The following is a 15,720-nucleotide window of genomic DNA, read 5'->3' on the forward strand; positions in this document are numbered from 1 at the left end:
GGGTCAGTTAATAGGCAGCTGACTTGGGCTGCTTAATTTTTTCCAGATGGTGCTTGCAGAGTGAGGGAAACAGAGAGGCTGTGGAGAATACTGCAGGTGGGGAGCTGTGGTTCCAGAACATTCCCCCTGATTAAAAAGGAAACCATGAATTTGGGGATCCCCAACTTGTGAACGTCCTGGAAAATCACCAGGATACCCCTCAAGAGAAATACTTGTTAGGGGCAATTTCAGATCAGTCCGTCTGGACCAAAGAAGGCTACAAGGGCACCATGTAAGTCAGTGATGTCAGAACTTTCCCATCTCATTACCATCTTCCCAGTTCCAACATGGCCCAAGGAATGAAGATCCAGAGAGGGAGAGAGAAGGAACGTTGCAGAAATGGACACATCTGCACTTTCTGGTAGGTCCCCTGGGCCTCAGCAGGGGAGAGGGAGACATTGAATAGGCTGAATATGAGATGGAGCTGACACTTGACTGACCTGGACTTGTGAAACCCAGAGTGATAGAATGTATGGAATGGCTGCAAGGTGATGCAGGAAATGAGGATGCAGTGGACTGTGGGTGACGACAGCCACTGCAGGAGGATGAGCCGGTTCACCTTTGTATCTGCTATAGTCTCAGCCTTTGTGTCCCCCAGAAATTTCATATGATGAAATCCTGATTCCCAGGGTTATGGTAACCCTAGGTGCAGTCTTTGTGAGGTGATGGAGTTGTAAGGATGGACCCTCTTCAATGAGATGAGTGCTTTTATATACAAGAGACACACAGTGCTCCCGAGCCCTCCCCTGTGTGAGGATACAGTAGGAATTATGTGACCAGAAAGGACCCTGCATGACCCCGCTGTGGAAATCCATTTCCATTGTTTTTAAGCCTGTGATATTTTGTTATAACATCCCAGATGGACTAAGACAGCACCCTAACAATCTTTAGACAGTTCAGGAAACCTCATGCTATTTACACAAAGGTGCAAAGCATTTATCTTGTCTGGTGTAACACTGTGATAGTTGGCTGAAAGTCGTGGCTGGCTTTCATAAAGAATCCTGAGAATCCAGCCTTCTTGGTAGCATGACCAGAACCATGAACAAGTGTCTAATTCTTTGATTCTAATAACTTGACCCAGAATCACTGGCTGTGATTCTTATGGAATCTCTTAATGGTCTTCTTTCTAATGCCAGCTTTTGCTATTTGTGACTAATTTTAATAGGAGCTTCATTCTCTCAATTGTAGGGGTGAATTTTCTTTTGATTTACTCTTAAATGAAGATAAGAAATGTTAACAAATTGCCCTCTTAGATTTTGACATCTCTAAAGCATCTGTGTTTATTTTTTTAAGAGGAGACCCATTACAGAGCATGCATTAAAAAGCTCTAAATTTCAAGAAGCTCGCTATGGGATAGATGATTATGACCATCTCAGAGCTGGATGGGATGGATGTGGATTTAGCATGTTTTGCGGGTTCGGCACGTCAGGATCTTGATGTACATGTCAACTTTACGTGAATCCCTGCGCAGGCAGTAGAACAGGTTATAATATTCAGAAATACTCCTATCTTCATCGCTGAACGTCATGGATGAGAATCTTGACCAGGTGTTGCTAACCTCGTGTATCGTCTTCAAGACTGGAACAATAATCTGAATACCCAAATGATAATGACTTCTCATGCATTCCCTTAATACTTGTTTATCTTTTTTTCTTCTAATTATCAAATAAAGATATGAGGAAGACATATGAATATAAAACTCTCCAGACATGGATTTTGGAGCCAGCCTATGAGAAAACTACTAGAAATCTAAAAACTAGATATGGAACTCAAGTTTAGTTTTAACTTTCTCTTTTCTTCCTGGGTTGCCACTCTCATCCTTTAATTTGAGGAGAACAGAGAAAGAAGACAAGTGGAACTTCAATAGCAGATGTCCAGGGTTACTTTAGAAAAATGCTGATCTTGGAAAGTCTGTTCTCTAGTACTATTACTCTTGAAAACATTACAACCACCAGTGCCCAGGAAGAGGCAAGCTGTTGGTGGAACTGTGTGCAATGCAGGGAAGGCTGCACATGTCAAAAATTGCAGTGAAATTCTGATTCCTTTATGGTAGAATCTATCACTATGAATGTCTAGGCTCCTGCTTTATGTAGTAGCCATCTAGCATATAGAAGTCATGAATCTTTTTCTTACAAAATGAGATATTTCCAAACTCCTTATGCATTACAGTGGTCACCTCTTTCATTCATGAACAAAGCAAGAAAGCCCTCTGCAGGATGCTCACCTTCCTGAATTGACTCTCAATGAATGCTTGAAGTTTCTCTGACATGTTCTCAATCTCCATGGCACTTGATATGACTGCCTCTGACAGATTTTTCATATTCCGAAGCTCCAGGAGTAGATAATACAGAGGATTATTCCAGGAGTACAGTAACACGAGTGTCCACTTACTAAGGTCTTCATTCTAAGCAACCAGAAGAAATGATCTCATTTAAAAAATCATAATTCACTGGTTTTGGTAACGTGGTCTTTGCTCAGAGCAGCTGACCTAAAAATCTTGGTTATTCCTATGTGTATGCAGAGATTTTTGAAGGTAGTAAAAGTTGCAAAAGTATAAAATGCAAGCTATTAGTTCACACTTTGCTGAATTTTTAAACATCTAGGTTATCTTAGGAACTAATTCTTCTGATGCATTCTAATGTATAACATGAAGAATTTTCTTTTTACTTCTGAAATTCTACCACCACTCAGTGAGTTCTTTTGTGTTTGTATATTTCCGAGAGAGAATCTAAGTATTTACGCAAGTGAGTATGTGCTGCAGTGCCTGACCCAGGAAAGAGGGATTCCACCTGTGCCCACATCATTGTCACCCAGTGATTCATTCGTATTAATGAATCGATGAGTCCTTCCTATTGATTGTAGATCGGTAATTGCTTTATGATATTACAACAAAGAGACAAGGAAGAAGACATGACGTTCCTAAACAGGCTTCTCTCCTCAGCTGATCCCACATCAGCCCCCTGCTGATATCAGAACAGTTGTTTTGTTGACATGTGTCCGGGCAGAAAATGGCACAGCGTTGTCTTTAGTAACAGCATCAGTGGGATTCACAGTGGAGGGTTCCCCCTAGTTCACTACTACTAGCAGAATTGAGCCTGAAAATCCCAGGGGCTGAAGATCTCTAGTTAATATGCTTGATTTCTTTACAGCCATGAACTGTTTTAGTGGTAAAGAACAGAGAACTGAGTAGGATTAAATATAGTAATGCACATAAAGTGAAAGTGAAGTCGTTCAGTCGTGCACGACTCTTTGTAACCCCATGGACAGTAGCCTGCACCAAGCTCCTCTGTCCATGGGATTTTTTAGGCAAGAGTACTGGAGAGGGTTGCCATTTTCTTCTCCAGGAAGTCTTCCCGATCCAGGGATGGAACCCAGGTCTCCCGCATTGTAGACAGATGCTTTACCATCTGAGCCACCAGGGAAGTCTCGTCACATAAAGTGCTAAGTAAAACGTAAGGCCATGTAGTAAATCTAAATAAGCTTTAAATTTAAGCTTATTGAAAATCCCTCCTCTTCTTCCTCTTTGTCCTTTTTCCTTTACTTGTTCACCCTCATTATTAATGAGCTTAACAGGAGAATAGAATGCTAGTATCATTAAGAAGGTTGTAGAGAGAGAAGATAGAATTTTAAGGGGGGATACATGTGAAAATATTTTAAATAAGGTTAGGAGGAAGAATAATGCAGGAAATCAGAAAGAAGAGATTATAACAGTGAAAACTTGTAGCTGCCATAAATGATTGAGGCTTCTATGTAAACTGTGTTGTCCTCAGAACAGAGGCAATTGTTGCCACCATGAGAAGGAAAGCAATGTCTTATAGGCCATTGTGGGGGAGACTTACATATTAAGAATATAAGGTGACAGAGGAGTCATTGAGAATGAGAAATGAAGGAGGTGTCAGAGAAATAAAAGCAGAATCAGGAGAGCTTTGAAAGGAAGATGCGAGGGCTTGGGTGATGCAGTATAGGATTCCCAAGTAGGAGTCACTACTAACAGGGTGTACTCAAATCTGGGGTGTGTTTCTTACATATTCATGAATTTTGCAATCTTATATTTTACACATGGAAGTACCCATTCGTTTCCTGTTTTCATACAGAATAATAGCTGCAATCCTGTGTCTAATGCATGGGTTGAACTAAAGTTGTCTGCATGGACAATTTATGGATCTGTTATTTATCTTGCTACTACAGATCTTTAGTCATCCCTTGATTTCGCTCATGCTTTATCAGCTGCATAGTATAGTTTCTCTTCTATTGCTTACGGTGCCTCCACCTTTTTCTGCATATACAGTTAACATAACCTCTAATAATCTGAAGTCTGGTAACCTACAGACTGTCTCATTTGATTCGGTGAAAAACCCAGGTGAAAGACTCACGTTCATCTGCTGGGCTTTATCTCTTTCTTCGGGAGTATGGAAGGAATTGGTGTGGCAGCTCTTGGTGGCATTGATATAGTACAGTTTGCCCTGGGCATATTTTTCATCCTGAAAGTAATCAGGCAATTGGTTAGGGTTGTTGGACATTCAGTAGATGAACCCATTACCAGAACACTAACATGTTTGATAGACGCGTATTTTTTTTAATGGGGGGGGGGGGGTCACAAAATTTGAAAGTCATTCTTTTCCTACTTTTCTATATATTGTCTCTATAAAAATGATTTTACATATAACTTTTCTAAATTTAACCTTTTACCTTCTTGTTTTATTATTATCTTTTTTTTTTTTTTTTTTTTGCTATTTGAACCAAATATAGCACATATGTACCAATATTTGGTGCTTCCCAGGGGACGGTAGTGGTAAAGAATATTCCTGCCAATGCAGGAGATATAACAAGACTGAGGATTGAATCCTAGGTGAGGAGCATCCCTTGCAAGAGGGGACAGCAGCCTACTCCAGTATTCTTGCCTGGCCAATCCTATGGACAGAGGAGCCTGTTGGGCTACAGTCAGAAGGGTTGTCAAAAATTGGACACAACTGAAGTGACTTAGAATGCATGCATGCACCTCATTTAATCATTTAATCTTTTGTTTACTTGTAAGAGTTGGAAAAAAAAATAGACAGTCAAAATGGAGGATAAAAGAAAATCTAATGAGTAAAAAGAACTACGTGAATTTAATAGAAAACTTTAGCTCCGCCTTTTATTACCTATCTGCTCTACTGTGTGCTCCTTGATTGACCTAAAAGAATTAACATACAACTTTCAAATACCTTGCTCAGAAAGAGAATAATTGTTTCCAATTGTAAACATCCCTTCTACTGCAGCTGGAAACCTAGTCACTGCAAATCTTAAAACAATAATTTGTACCTTTAAAAAAACTACAAAGTATTCATTTCTGTGACTGGGATTCAGCTTTGTTTAACATGTTCCATCCACCCAGTTCACTGCAGAGCAGTTCTTATTTATTGGCTATTTACTCTGAGCCTGGAGAAGAAAGCCCAGAGAGAAAGGACCTGAAAATCAACACGCTTCCTTTACCCCAATCCCACCTGAAAGTGCTTTGTGTCAGGTAGTATTATGGGCTGAATCTGTGTTCTTCAAATTCATGTGTTAGAGCCCTAACTGCCAAAGTCCTATGTTTTGAAAAGGGTTCTGACTTTTGGGGATCCCATGGTCTATAGCCCACCAGATTCCTCTGTCCATGGGATTTCTCAGGCAAGAATACTGGAGTGCTTGCCGTTCCAGTCTCCAGGGAATCTTCCAGACTCAGGGATAGAACCCAAGTCTCTCACACTGTAGACAGATTCTTTACCATCTTAGCCACCAGCGAAGCCCATTAAGGTCAAATGAGCTCTTAAGGTGGAACACTGATCCAATAGGTTTAGCGTCTTCATGAAGCCAAACAGCAGAGAATTCTCTCTGTGTATTTGTGTCTCTGTGTCTTTTCCTCTATCTCTCTTCCCCACCCCCCCACGCTTTGGGAGGAGTTACAGAGAAGCCAGCCTGGGAAGAAAGAGTTCTTACCAGAACCTCACCTTGCTGGCACCCTGATCTGGGACTTCTATCCCCCAGAACTGTGAGGAAAGAAACTTCTGTTGTTTATTCCACTGAGTCTATTGTATTATTTTATGGCATTCCTAGCTGATAAATACCAAATCATTTATTTTGGAAATTTAAAAAAGAAAATGAATGAAAGGAAATTGAAAAAATTATTGCACTTCTTAGGAATCTTTGAGATTCCACAAAACTGATCCTTTCTTCGATTTCAACTTCTTATGAACTGACGGCTTCTTTGACCTAGAGACGGTGTTATTGCAGCGTTCTTGTTTGAAGGATACTATAGCCCCGTCACTTAGGGGAAGTTTCCTTCTGGGAGCCTGGTGGTCTACAGTCCATGGGGTCGCAAGAGTCGGACACGATTTAGCAACTAAACCACCACACCAGAGTACTTACAAACTCATTGAACATTATTGTGGAAAGGTTATGGAAGTCGTGGGAGAGGCTGGCGGCATTGATAAACACGTCAATAAGGGATTTCTGTAAGGAGACAAACATGTCAGGACCGCAGGACGGGCATGAGATGCCTTGGCACAGGAGCAGATTAGACACGACCAGCAGCAGCAGCAGGCAGGACCCTGTTTAAATAAAAACATGAGCCATTCTGAGATGATCTAGTCACCTGAGGTCATCAAATCCATCCTGTGGAGGGAAGCCTTTTCTTTCCCTGTTGCTCTGATCAGGAGTTCTTGCTGTAGAAGTTGGGGTGGGAAAGAAGAAGTGCCTTCAGTGTAAGTTTAGATGGTTGATGATATTTGCATAGATAGAGAGTTGGAGAAGTAGGTTATTCCGTGTATTTTTGAATTGCTCCCAGAAGTACTTCTGTGCTCTGCAAACATTTGGAACTTAATTCTGAGCCAGAGGGCTTAGGCCATTTTTTTAAAACAGTTTAATCTTGGGACTCTGCAGACTCTGTGCAGCGAGGCCTTCTAGGAGTTTGCAATTTTTTTAACTCTACATCGACTAATGCTTGATTTTTAGACACTGAAATGACAAGAAAAGTCCAGTTAATCTGTGTGGTTTACCATCACACTGGGGTAAGAGTAAACACGTGACTGACTGATCACCACTATTGAGTACAGAGAGAATACTAAGAGAAAAAGATACTGTACCTTGGATCTGCTCACTCACCTTAGTAACCCCATGCATGTCTCTGATACTTTCAAAAAAGCTTTGAAACATCTCAAAATCTGTGTTCCACAGGAACCCTGTGAGAAAACTTTAATCTCACTATGATCATCAAGTTCTGTTAATAAAGATGTGATGACTTGGAGAGGGCAAGTAATTTTCCCCAGGACCCATTATTAGCAGATGCAGATGACTGGGCACCAGTACATCTGTTCACTTCCTGATGTCACATCACACATGCCTGTGGCCCTTGGTCTGCATGTTTGTAACCAGGACCACATCAGGAGCTGTGATGACTCTGCTTAAGAAGAAAAATATTTTGTCTTTGCCTGCAAAACAGCAGTGACCCTAGAACATTGGTTTTATCCATTTGTTCTGCTCTGTCTATAAAACACTCACTGTTACAGTCTTTGACAATTATCAGTGTAGGGGCCTGGTTCTCTTGGCTAGCCTTTCTTCTTGGCACCTCGGCAGCTCTTCTACTCTTATCCATCTTTATTCTTCTCATTACGTTTGTTTCTTCGAGAAAATAGCAAATAAATCTCCAAATGATAACACAAGAATATTACCTGGTCAGCACCTAAGACGACGTCATCGGCTCTGCAAACAAGGCCTGCCCTTTCCTGACTTTGACTTTTTAAGGACAAAATTTACCTGTTTGGTCGGGAATACATCCTGACAACCCATGGGGCTTAGTTTTTAACCATCTCCAAACATCTCCTCTTTGACAGTAGAACTAGACCTTCATGCTTCCATGATGTATTGTAATATTTCAGAAATTATTCCTGGCCCTACCTTTGGCCAACAGAAGCATAAATCATAGACTCTTGCAAGTGTGATTTTAATATTACTTTTCCTGTCTGACCTTTGTAAGTAAGCAGAATTTAAGACTAAAGTGAGCAAGAATTGAGTTTGGACAAGAGAACTGAAAAAATAGAGATTTTATCCTCCTGAATGAGATCTGAACATGATCCTTTTTCCAATTTACCAGAAGAGTGAGAATTTAATTAAGGATAAGATATCAGCATTTAGTAGGTTTTCTCTGCTCTTAGTTAGTTTTTTTTTTTTTTTTTTTCGTAGTTAGTTTAAATTGGCATGGTATCTAAGAATAAAATGAATATTTAAAATTAGGTGATGAAAATAAAAGAAAGTGAAAGTAAAGTCACTCAGTTGTGTCCGACTCTTACTGACCCCATGGACTACATCCCACCAGGCCCTCTGTCCATGGGATTTTCCAGGCAAGAGTACTGGAGTGGGGTGCCATTGCCTTCTTTGGAAAATAAAAGAAGTGGTCCTCAAAAACAAGACATATAAGTTGGAGAAATTTGGGACTATCTCTCTCATCAAGTAAAGAGCTTATTGTGACAGGCAAGGAGGATAATAGCTTATATAACAGAAATGTATTTGTGTGCATATATTACTGTGCATGTATACATGTGCTATGCATAAATATATGCTTAATTCCTTCATGAAACTTTGGACCTTATAAAATTCAATTTTATAAGAGGCGGTAAATATAGACGAATACCCTAATTCCTAATGTAATTGATCATCTATTGGTAGATGACTATATGATTTTTTTCTGTTAAATTGTTTTTTTTAATATTTATCTCAAATACTTATTTTTTATTTTTTTAATTTAAATTTATTGATTTTAATTGGAGGCTAATTACTTTACAATATTCTATTGGTTCTGCCACACATCAACATGAATCTGCCACGGGCATACATGTGTTCCCCATCCCTAACCCCTCTCCCACCTCCCTCCCTGTACCATCCCTCCGGGTCATCCCAGTGCACCAGCCCCAAGGATCCTGTATCGTACCTGGACTAGCGATTCGTTTCCTATATGATATTCTACATGTTTCCATGACATTCCCACAATTGTTATACGTGTGTTTGCTTTCATAGCACATATATTAAAAATTTGGAATAACACTGAGAAGATTAGCATGACCCCTGCCCAAGGATGACACACAAATTTGTTAAGCTTTTCATATTTTTCTGTAACAGCTTCAAGGGGTGGGACGGGAAGGATGGTGGCAAGGAGGTTCTAGAGCATGGGAACATAGGTATCCCTGTGGCTGATTCATGCTGATGTTTGGCCAAAACCAGTACAGTATTGTAAAGCAAGTCCCCTTCAATTAAACATCAAGAAATTCAATTATAAAAACTGTTATTGGGGATCATATAACAGGTTCAGATATCCACTGTATGATTAAAGAGGATCTGACTGGAAACTGATGATGTCAATTATCATTGGTTAATGATTCATTAACTTTATAGTTGAATGAGAAAAGTAAACTCACAAACACTATTGTCTTGATTCAGTGTCATAGCAGGCTATAATCCTTGTCTGCATTCACTTTTCGGAGGTACGGTGCCCAAACTTTGAAACTGAGGCTGTTTCCAGAAGCGCACAGTCGTGAGTCCTGCCCAGGGTTTTTGTTCCTGATGGTGGAGGTTTCTGTTCACTGGTCACTAAGGCCGAAATTTTCTCTGCTGAGAATTCTCTGGGTCTATCACGTGCACAAGTCTTTATATTTTGGTTTTCTGATTTGATTCTCTTATTCTTTTGATTATACTACCAATTCACTTTATGATTTATTTTTCAGACCCTTTTGTGCTTTGATCTTTCTGATGCTCATTAGTGTATTTGCTTCCATGTCTACCTTTCTGAGTAGTTTTCAGCATCACATAAACCTTACCCTATACTCTTTCTGTCTGGATTTTGGCGTTTAGTATCAGCATATTTTTATGAACTTCATTTTCCTTCTGGTGCGGTTTCTGGTACACAGTTTAAGCTGGTTGGCTCACATCTTGCTTGTTTGTGTTGTCTCCAAACAATTAGAGGACTCTGCTTTCTTTCTAGGCAATACTGCACTTCGTTTTGATACTGTTGATAATTTTCTGTGATTTCCCTTCCTGCCTCATAAGCTTTGTCTTTCTCAGTCTACTGTACCCTGAGTACTATGTGCTGTATGTTGTTATTACTATTTTAAATCAATATCCACTAGTATAGCAGAGAATTAAAGGCAATAAAATTGCAATAGTACTAGTAATAATACATTCCCCCAAAAATGTACTCCAGTAATGCTCCCAGTTTTAAATAACTTTCTATGCATGTATTACTGAGGTCCCCTACTCATTTTTCCATAGTAGGTGTTTCAATTTTGAAGAAGAATGTAGAAAACATTGGAGTGGAAAATTCTGACAATCACCTTAGATTTTAAATGCCTCAAGATTAAGTATGTAATTATTAGTTTGTTATAGTTAATAAGGCTCTTCTGAGCACATATAGCTCAGTGTTCAGTGACTGCTATTGGGTAAAGGATGTATATTGTGAACTGTATCACCAAACAGGTGATTGGAGATAAAGAAAGCAATGCCAGGAAGACACAGGCTTTTGTTCTGGAAGGAAAAATGTATAGGGTCTATCATGTACAGTCTACTCTTCAGATTTTTCAAAACACTTACTCTTCCTTTGCTCATTTAATAATTTGGGTTGTTTGATTTCTTTTCATACTGAGTTGCATAAGTCTCTTATATATACTTGGATACGAAGTCCTTAGCAAATATGTGATTTGCAAATATTTTTTTTCATTGCATAGGTTGTCATTTCATTTTACTGATGGCTTCTTTTACTATGCAGAAGGTTTTGAGTTTGATGTGGTCTCACTGGTTTATTTTTGCAGTTCTTGCCTTTGCTTTTGATGACTGAGTTGTTTGAGCTGCTTGTATTTTGGAAAGCAATCCTTTATCGGTTGTTTTATTTGCTAATATCTTCTTCCATTCTTACCAAAAGACTCAGACTGGCTGAATGGATACAAAAACAAGACCCATATATATTCTGTCTACAAGAGACCCACTTCAGTCCTAGAGACACATACAGACTGAAAGTGAGTGGATGGAAAAAGATATTCCATGCAAATGGAAATCAAAAGAAAGCCGGATTGGCAATTCTCGTATCAGAAAAAACAAACCTTAAAATCAAAACTATTATAAGAGATTAAGAAGGGCACTACCAAATGATCAAGGGATCAGTCCAAGAAAAGACATAACAATTTTAACTATTTATGTACCCTACATAAGAGCACCTCAATACATAAGATAAACACTAACTGACACAAAAGGGGAAATTGACCATAACACAATAATAGTAGGCATGTTAACCCTGCACCTACACCAGTGGACAGATTATCAGAACAGAAAATATAAGGAAACATAAACCTAGAAGGAAATATTAGAGCAAACAGAACTAACTGATATCTTCAACACATTCCATCCAAACGCAGAAGAATACACTTTCTTCTCAAGTGCACATGGAACATTCTCCTCATCTTGGGTCCCAAATCAAACCTCAATAAATTTAAGGAAATTGGAATTATATCAAGAATTTTCTCTGACCACAATACTATGATACTGCTACTGCTACTGCTGCTAAGTCACGTCAGTCTTATCCGAGTCTGTGCGAGCCCATAGGCAGCAGCCCACCAGGCTCCCCCGTCCCTGGGATTCTCCAGGCAAGAGCACTGGAGTGGGTTGCCATTTCCTTCTCCAATGCATGAAAGTGAAAAGTTAAAGTGAAGTCGCTCAGTCCTGTCCGACTCTTAGCAACCCCATGGACTGTAGCCCAGGAGGTCCTACATCCATGGGATTTTCAAGGCAAGAGCACTATGAAATGAGATGTCAATTATAGGGAAAAAAGAACTTTAAAGAACACAAACACATGGTGATTAAACAACACATTTCTAAATAATGAGTTTCTTCAGTTTACTGAAGACATAAGGGAAATCAACACATTCCTAGAAACAAAGAACAATGAAAACATGATGATCAAAAACCTAGAGGATGCAACAAAAGCAGTTCTAAGAGGAAAGTGCATAGTAATAAAAATCCGACCTCAAGAAACACATTCTATAGACAAACTAACTTTACGTATCTTTAACTCTTTTTAAATTTCTCTTATCAATGTCTTAAAGGTTTTGCATAAAATCTTTCAGCACCTTGCTTGTTTATTTCTAAGTGTTTTATCTTTATTTGATGCAATAGCAAATGGGATTGTTTTCTTTATTCCACTTTCTGATAGTCCATTGTTGATATATAGGTAGGCAACTGTGTTTTGTGTATTGGAATACAGTAAACATAATTTATGCTCCATCTTTTAAGAATAGACATTTTCCCACATATAAGACATATAGATGATCAAGAGGTATATGACAAGATGCTCAGTATCACTAGTAATCAAAAGAAATGCAGATCAAAAGCACAAGGGATATATCCTCATACCTGTTTGAAAGGTTAGTACCAAAAATGTAAGAAATGACAAATGTTATTGAGGCTGAGGAGAAAAAGGAGTGTTTATGCACTGTTGGTAGGGATGTATACTGGAGCAACTCCCATGAACACATACTGTGGAGGTTATTCAAGAAATTTAAAAGAGAACATTTCTGTGATCCATTATCCCACTTCTGGATATATAGTCAAAGCAAATGAAATCATTGTCTCAAAGAGAGATCTGTATTCCCATGTTCATTGCAGCATTATTCACAATAGCCTTGATATAGAAACAACAGTCTTTCAACAGGTGGATGGATTAAAACTATCTGATGTGACATATATACTACTACTACTAAGTCACTTCGGTCCTGTCCGATCCTGTGCAACCCATAGACGGCAGCCCACTAGGCTCCCCCGTCCCTGGTATCCTCCAGGCAAGAACACTGGAGTGGGTTGCCATTGCCTTCTCCAATGCATGAAAGTGAAAAGTGAAAGTGAAGTCGCTGAGTTGTGTCTGACTCTTAGCAACCCCATAGACGCAGCCTACCAGGCTCCTCCATCCATGGGATTTTCCAGGCAAGAGTACTGGAGTGGGGTGCCATTGCCTTCTCCCTGTGACCTATATAGGTAAATACTATTTAGCCATTAGAATGGGAAAGAAATCCTTCCATTTGTGGCAACGTGGATGAAACTGGAGGGCATTACACTAAGTAAACTAAGTCAGAGAAAGACAAATACCACAGGATCTCAACTATAAGGACTTTCAAAAAAAAGAAGGGAACTCAGAGTAGAAAAATGACTGCCAAAGACTGAAGGGTAGGACAAATAGGGAGAGATTTTTAAAGGTCACATATTTTCATGTATAAAAAAGTAATAAGGTGAGGATCTAAGTTTGAGCTTCATGATCTAATCATGAGATTGAACAAGCTCTGGGAGTCGGGATGTACAGGGAAGCCTGGCATGCTACAGCCCCTGGGGTCACACAGAGTGGGACACAACTGAATGACTGACTGAACTGAAGAGAGTGGAACTTACCTGTGTTCTCCTCAAAAAGCAAAAGTTAAATGTGTGTGGTGATGACAATGTTACTTAATAGAAAGGAAAATCGTTTCTAATCCATGCACAAATGGGGGTGGACAAGATGACGGAGGGGTAGGTGGAAGTGGGGTACACCTCTCTCCACTGATGCATCAAGAATGTCTAAAGAGGCAGCAGTTCTCCCAGAAGACCAGGTGAATCCTGGCAGGACTCCCTGACTACTGAGAAGGAACATCCCGATCTACACAGAACTTGGTAGGACAAAGGAAAGAAGGGACAAGGAGGAAGGGGAAAGAAGGAGGAGAGCAAGTGGGACCAGCCTGAAACTGGGGGAGAGGGAGCTGAAGCGCAGGGGAGAGATCCCCATGTCCATGGCCATCCACTGGGAAGGGGGAGGCATTTGAAGCTGTTGGGGAGTGAGCTAACTACTCTGTGACAGTCTGAACAGAGTGAGAACCACATAGACAAGCCATGCTGCAGCCTCTCATACCTCGGACAGGGTTGTAAGTCCACTGGTGTCCACGGAAGCTGGGAGCTGGAGCCATGGGGATTGTGGAATGATCCCAGGGTGAGGACTCCTGTTGACCTTGGGGAGATAGCCTGATGGGATGGGATGGAGGAAATCTGCTGCATGGAATGCTTCTTAAGGAAAGCCATGAGGCCATAAAAGTAGGGTTCAACTGCCTGTGGAGTAGAGCTATCTCTCTTCATGCTGGTACCTGTAGGTTGAGCAATAAAGACTTCAGTGAGGGTGATCCTTGAGTGCCTGATGCACTAATCAATGGAGAACTTTGAATGTCTATATACCCGACCCTACACTATTCTCTGTCTAAATTTTGGGTTTTAGCATCATAATGTTTTTATGAACTTAAATTTCTTCTGGTAGAGTTTGTGGTTTACAAATTAAGCTAATTCCTGACAGTTGGCAGGATCTTGATGTTTCAAGAAAGTTTGAGAACCTTCGTTCCTCTCAAGGTAAAACTGCCCTTTACTACCATTGCTGACTTCCCATACTTTCACTTCTTGCCTAATATGTTCTATGTCTTTCTCTATTCGCTATAACTTTAGTAGTATGTACCCCTGTGTTGGTATTAATATTTATAATCAATTATTAATGGATGCAGTAGAGATCCAAAAGGAATACAGTTACAACAGTAGTAATAAATAACCCCAAGTTATAATCCATTAATGCTCCCATTTAAAACTGATTTTCTATCTAAATGTTATTGAGGTCTCTTAACTCATTTCCTTACTAGGTAGCTCAATTTTGAAATGAAATATAGAAAACAATGTAGTGGTAAACTCTGGAAATTACCTTCCTTTTGATATGCCTCATTAGTAAGGATGCAAACATTAGGATTTTTTTTTCCCCTGGTGGGGCTGTTCTTAGTACATATTATAGCTCACTGTGGGGTGATTGCTATTGACTGAAGAATGTACACATTGAATTGTAATTGTCAAATAAGTGAGTGGAGATGAAGAAAGTAATGCAGGAAGGCACAGGCTTTTATTGTTCTAGAAGGAAAACCTTGCTGTGTCTCTCATCTGTAGTCTAATCTTCAGATTTATTGAAAGTCTTACTATTCTTATGCTCCACTAAAATTTTGGATTATTTGGGGGTTTTTGTCCTTGAGTTGTATGTCTCATGTATTTTTGGATATTAAGCCCTTATCAAATATATGATTTGGAATATCTTTGATCAATCTGTAAATTGCCATTTGATTTTACTGACGTTCTTTTCTTTGGAGTCTGATGTGGATCCACTTGTTTTGGCAGTTGTTGCCTTTGCTTTTGGTGTGAAACCCAAAACCTCATTGCAAACACCGATGGCAAGAAGATTACCGCAGTGTCTTCTTCAAAGAGTTTAATCGCTTAAAGTCTTATGTTCTAATTTTTAATCCATTTTTATGCATGGTAAACGACGGGGGTACAGTACCATTATTTCACTGGACTATCCAGTTTCCCCAGTGCCATTTTTGACAAGCTTGTCCTTTCCCCACTGGATAGACTTAGCTCCTTTTTCATAAGCTAACCGACAATATATGTGTGTGTTTCTTTCCGGCTTCGCTATTCTGCTCTCTTGATCTATGTGTCTATTTTCATGCCAGAAGCAAAGCATTCTGTTTTGATTACTATAGCTTTCTAATACAATTTGAAATCAGCAACCCTAGTCTTGAACTTTGTTCTTCTTTCTCAAGATCGCTTTTATCTTTGGTGCTTTGTGACTTAATACAGCAGAATAGA

General features: G+C 39.6%; 1 protein-coding gene and 1 non-coding gene across 2 annotated transcripts; one reads left to right on the forward strand and one right to left on the reverse strand.

Annotated features, from left to right (window-relative positions):
* Nucleotides 1–1,288: 1,288 nt before the first annotated feature.
* PRP2 (prolactin-related protein 2) lies at nucleotides 1,289–14,095 on the reverse strand. The gene is made up of 5 exons (NM_001080377.2): nucleotides 13,967–14,095; nucleotides 6,427–6,608; nucleotides 4,413–4,520; nucleotides 2,264–2,443; nucleotides 1,289–1,630 (listed from the first exon to the last, which is right to left on the reverse strand). Exons 1-5 carry the CDS (start codon nucleotides 14,019–14,021, stop codon nucleotides 1,439–1,441), a joined length of 717 nt encoding a protein of 238 aa, NP_001073846.2. The 5' UTR covers nucleotides 14,022–14,095; the 3' UTR covers nucleotides 1,289–1,438.
* LOC112443937 (U6 spliceosomal RNA) lies at nucleotides 9,054–9,162 on the forward strand. Its single transcript, XR_003032338.1, has one exon. It is a non-coding gene; the product is annotated as a U6 spliceosomal RNA (small nuclear RNA).
* Nucleotides 14,096–15,720: the final 1,625 nt, after the last annotated feature.

This window comes from Bos taurus, chromosome 23 (genome assembly GCF_002263795.3).
Source record: "Bos taurus isolate L1 Dominette 01449 registration number 42190680 breed Hereford chromosome 23, ARS-UCD2.0, whole genome shotgun sequence".
Lineage (NCBI taxonomy): Eukaryota > Metazoa > Chordata > Mammalia > Artiodactyla > Bovidae > Bos > Bos taurus.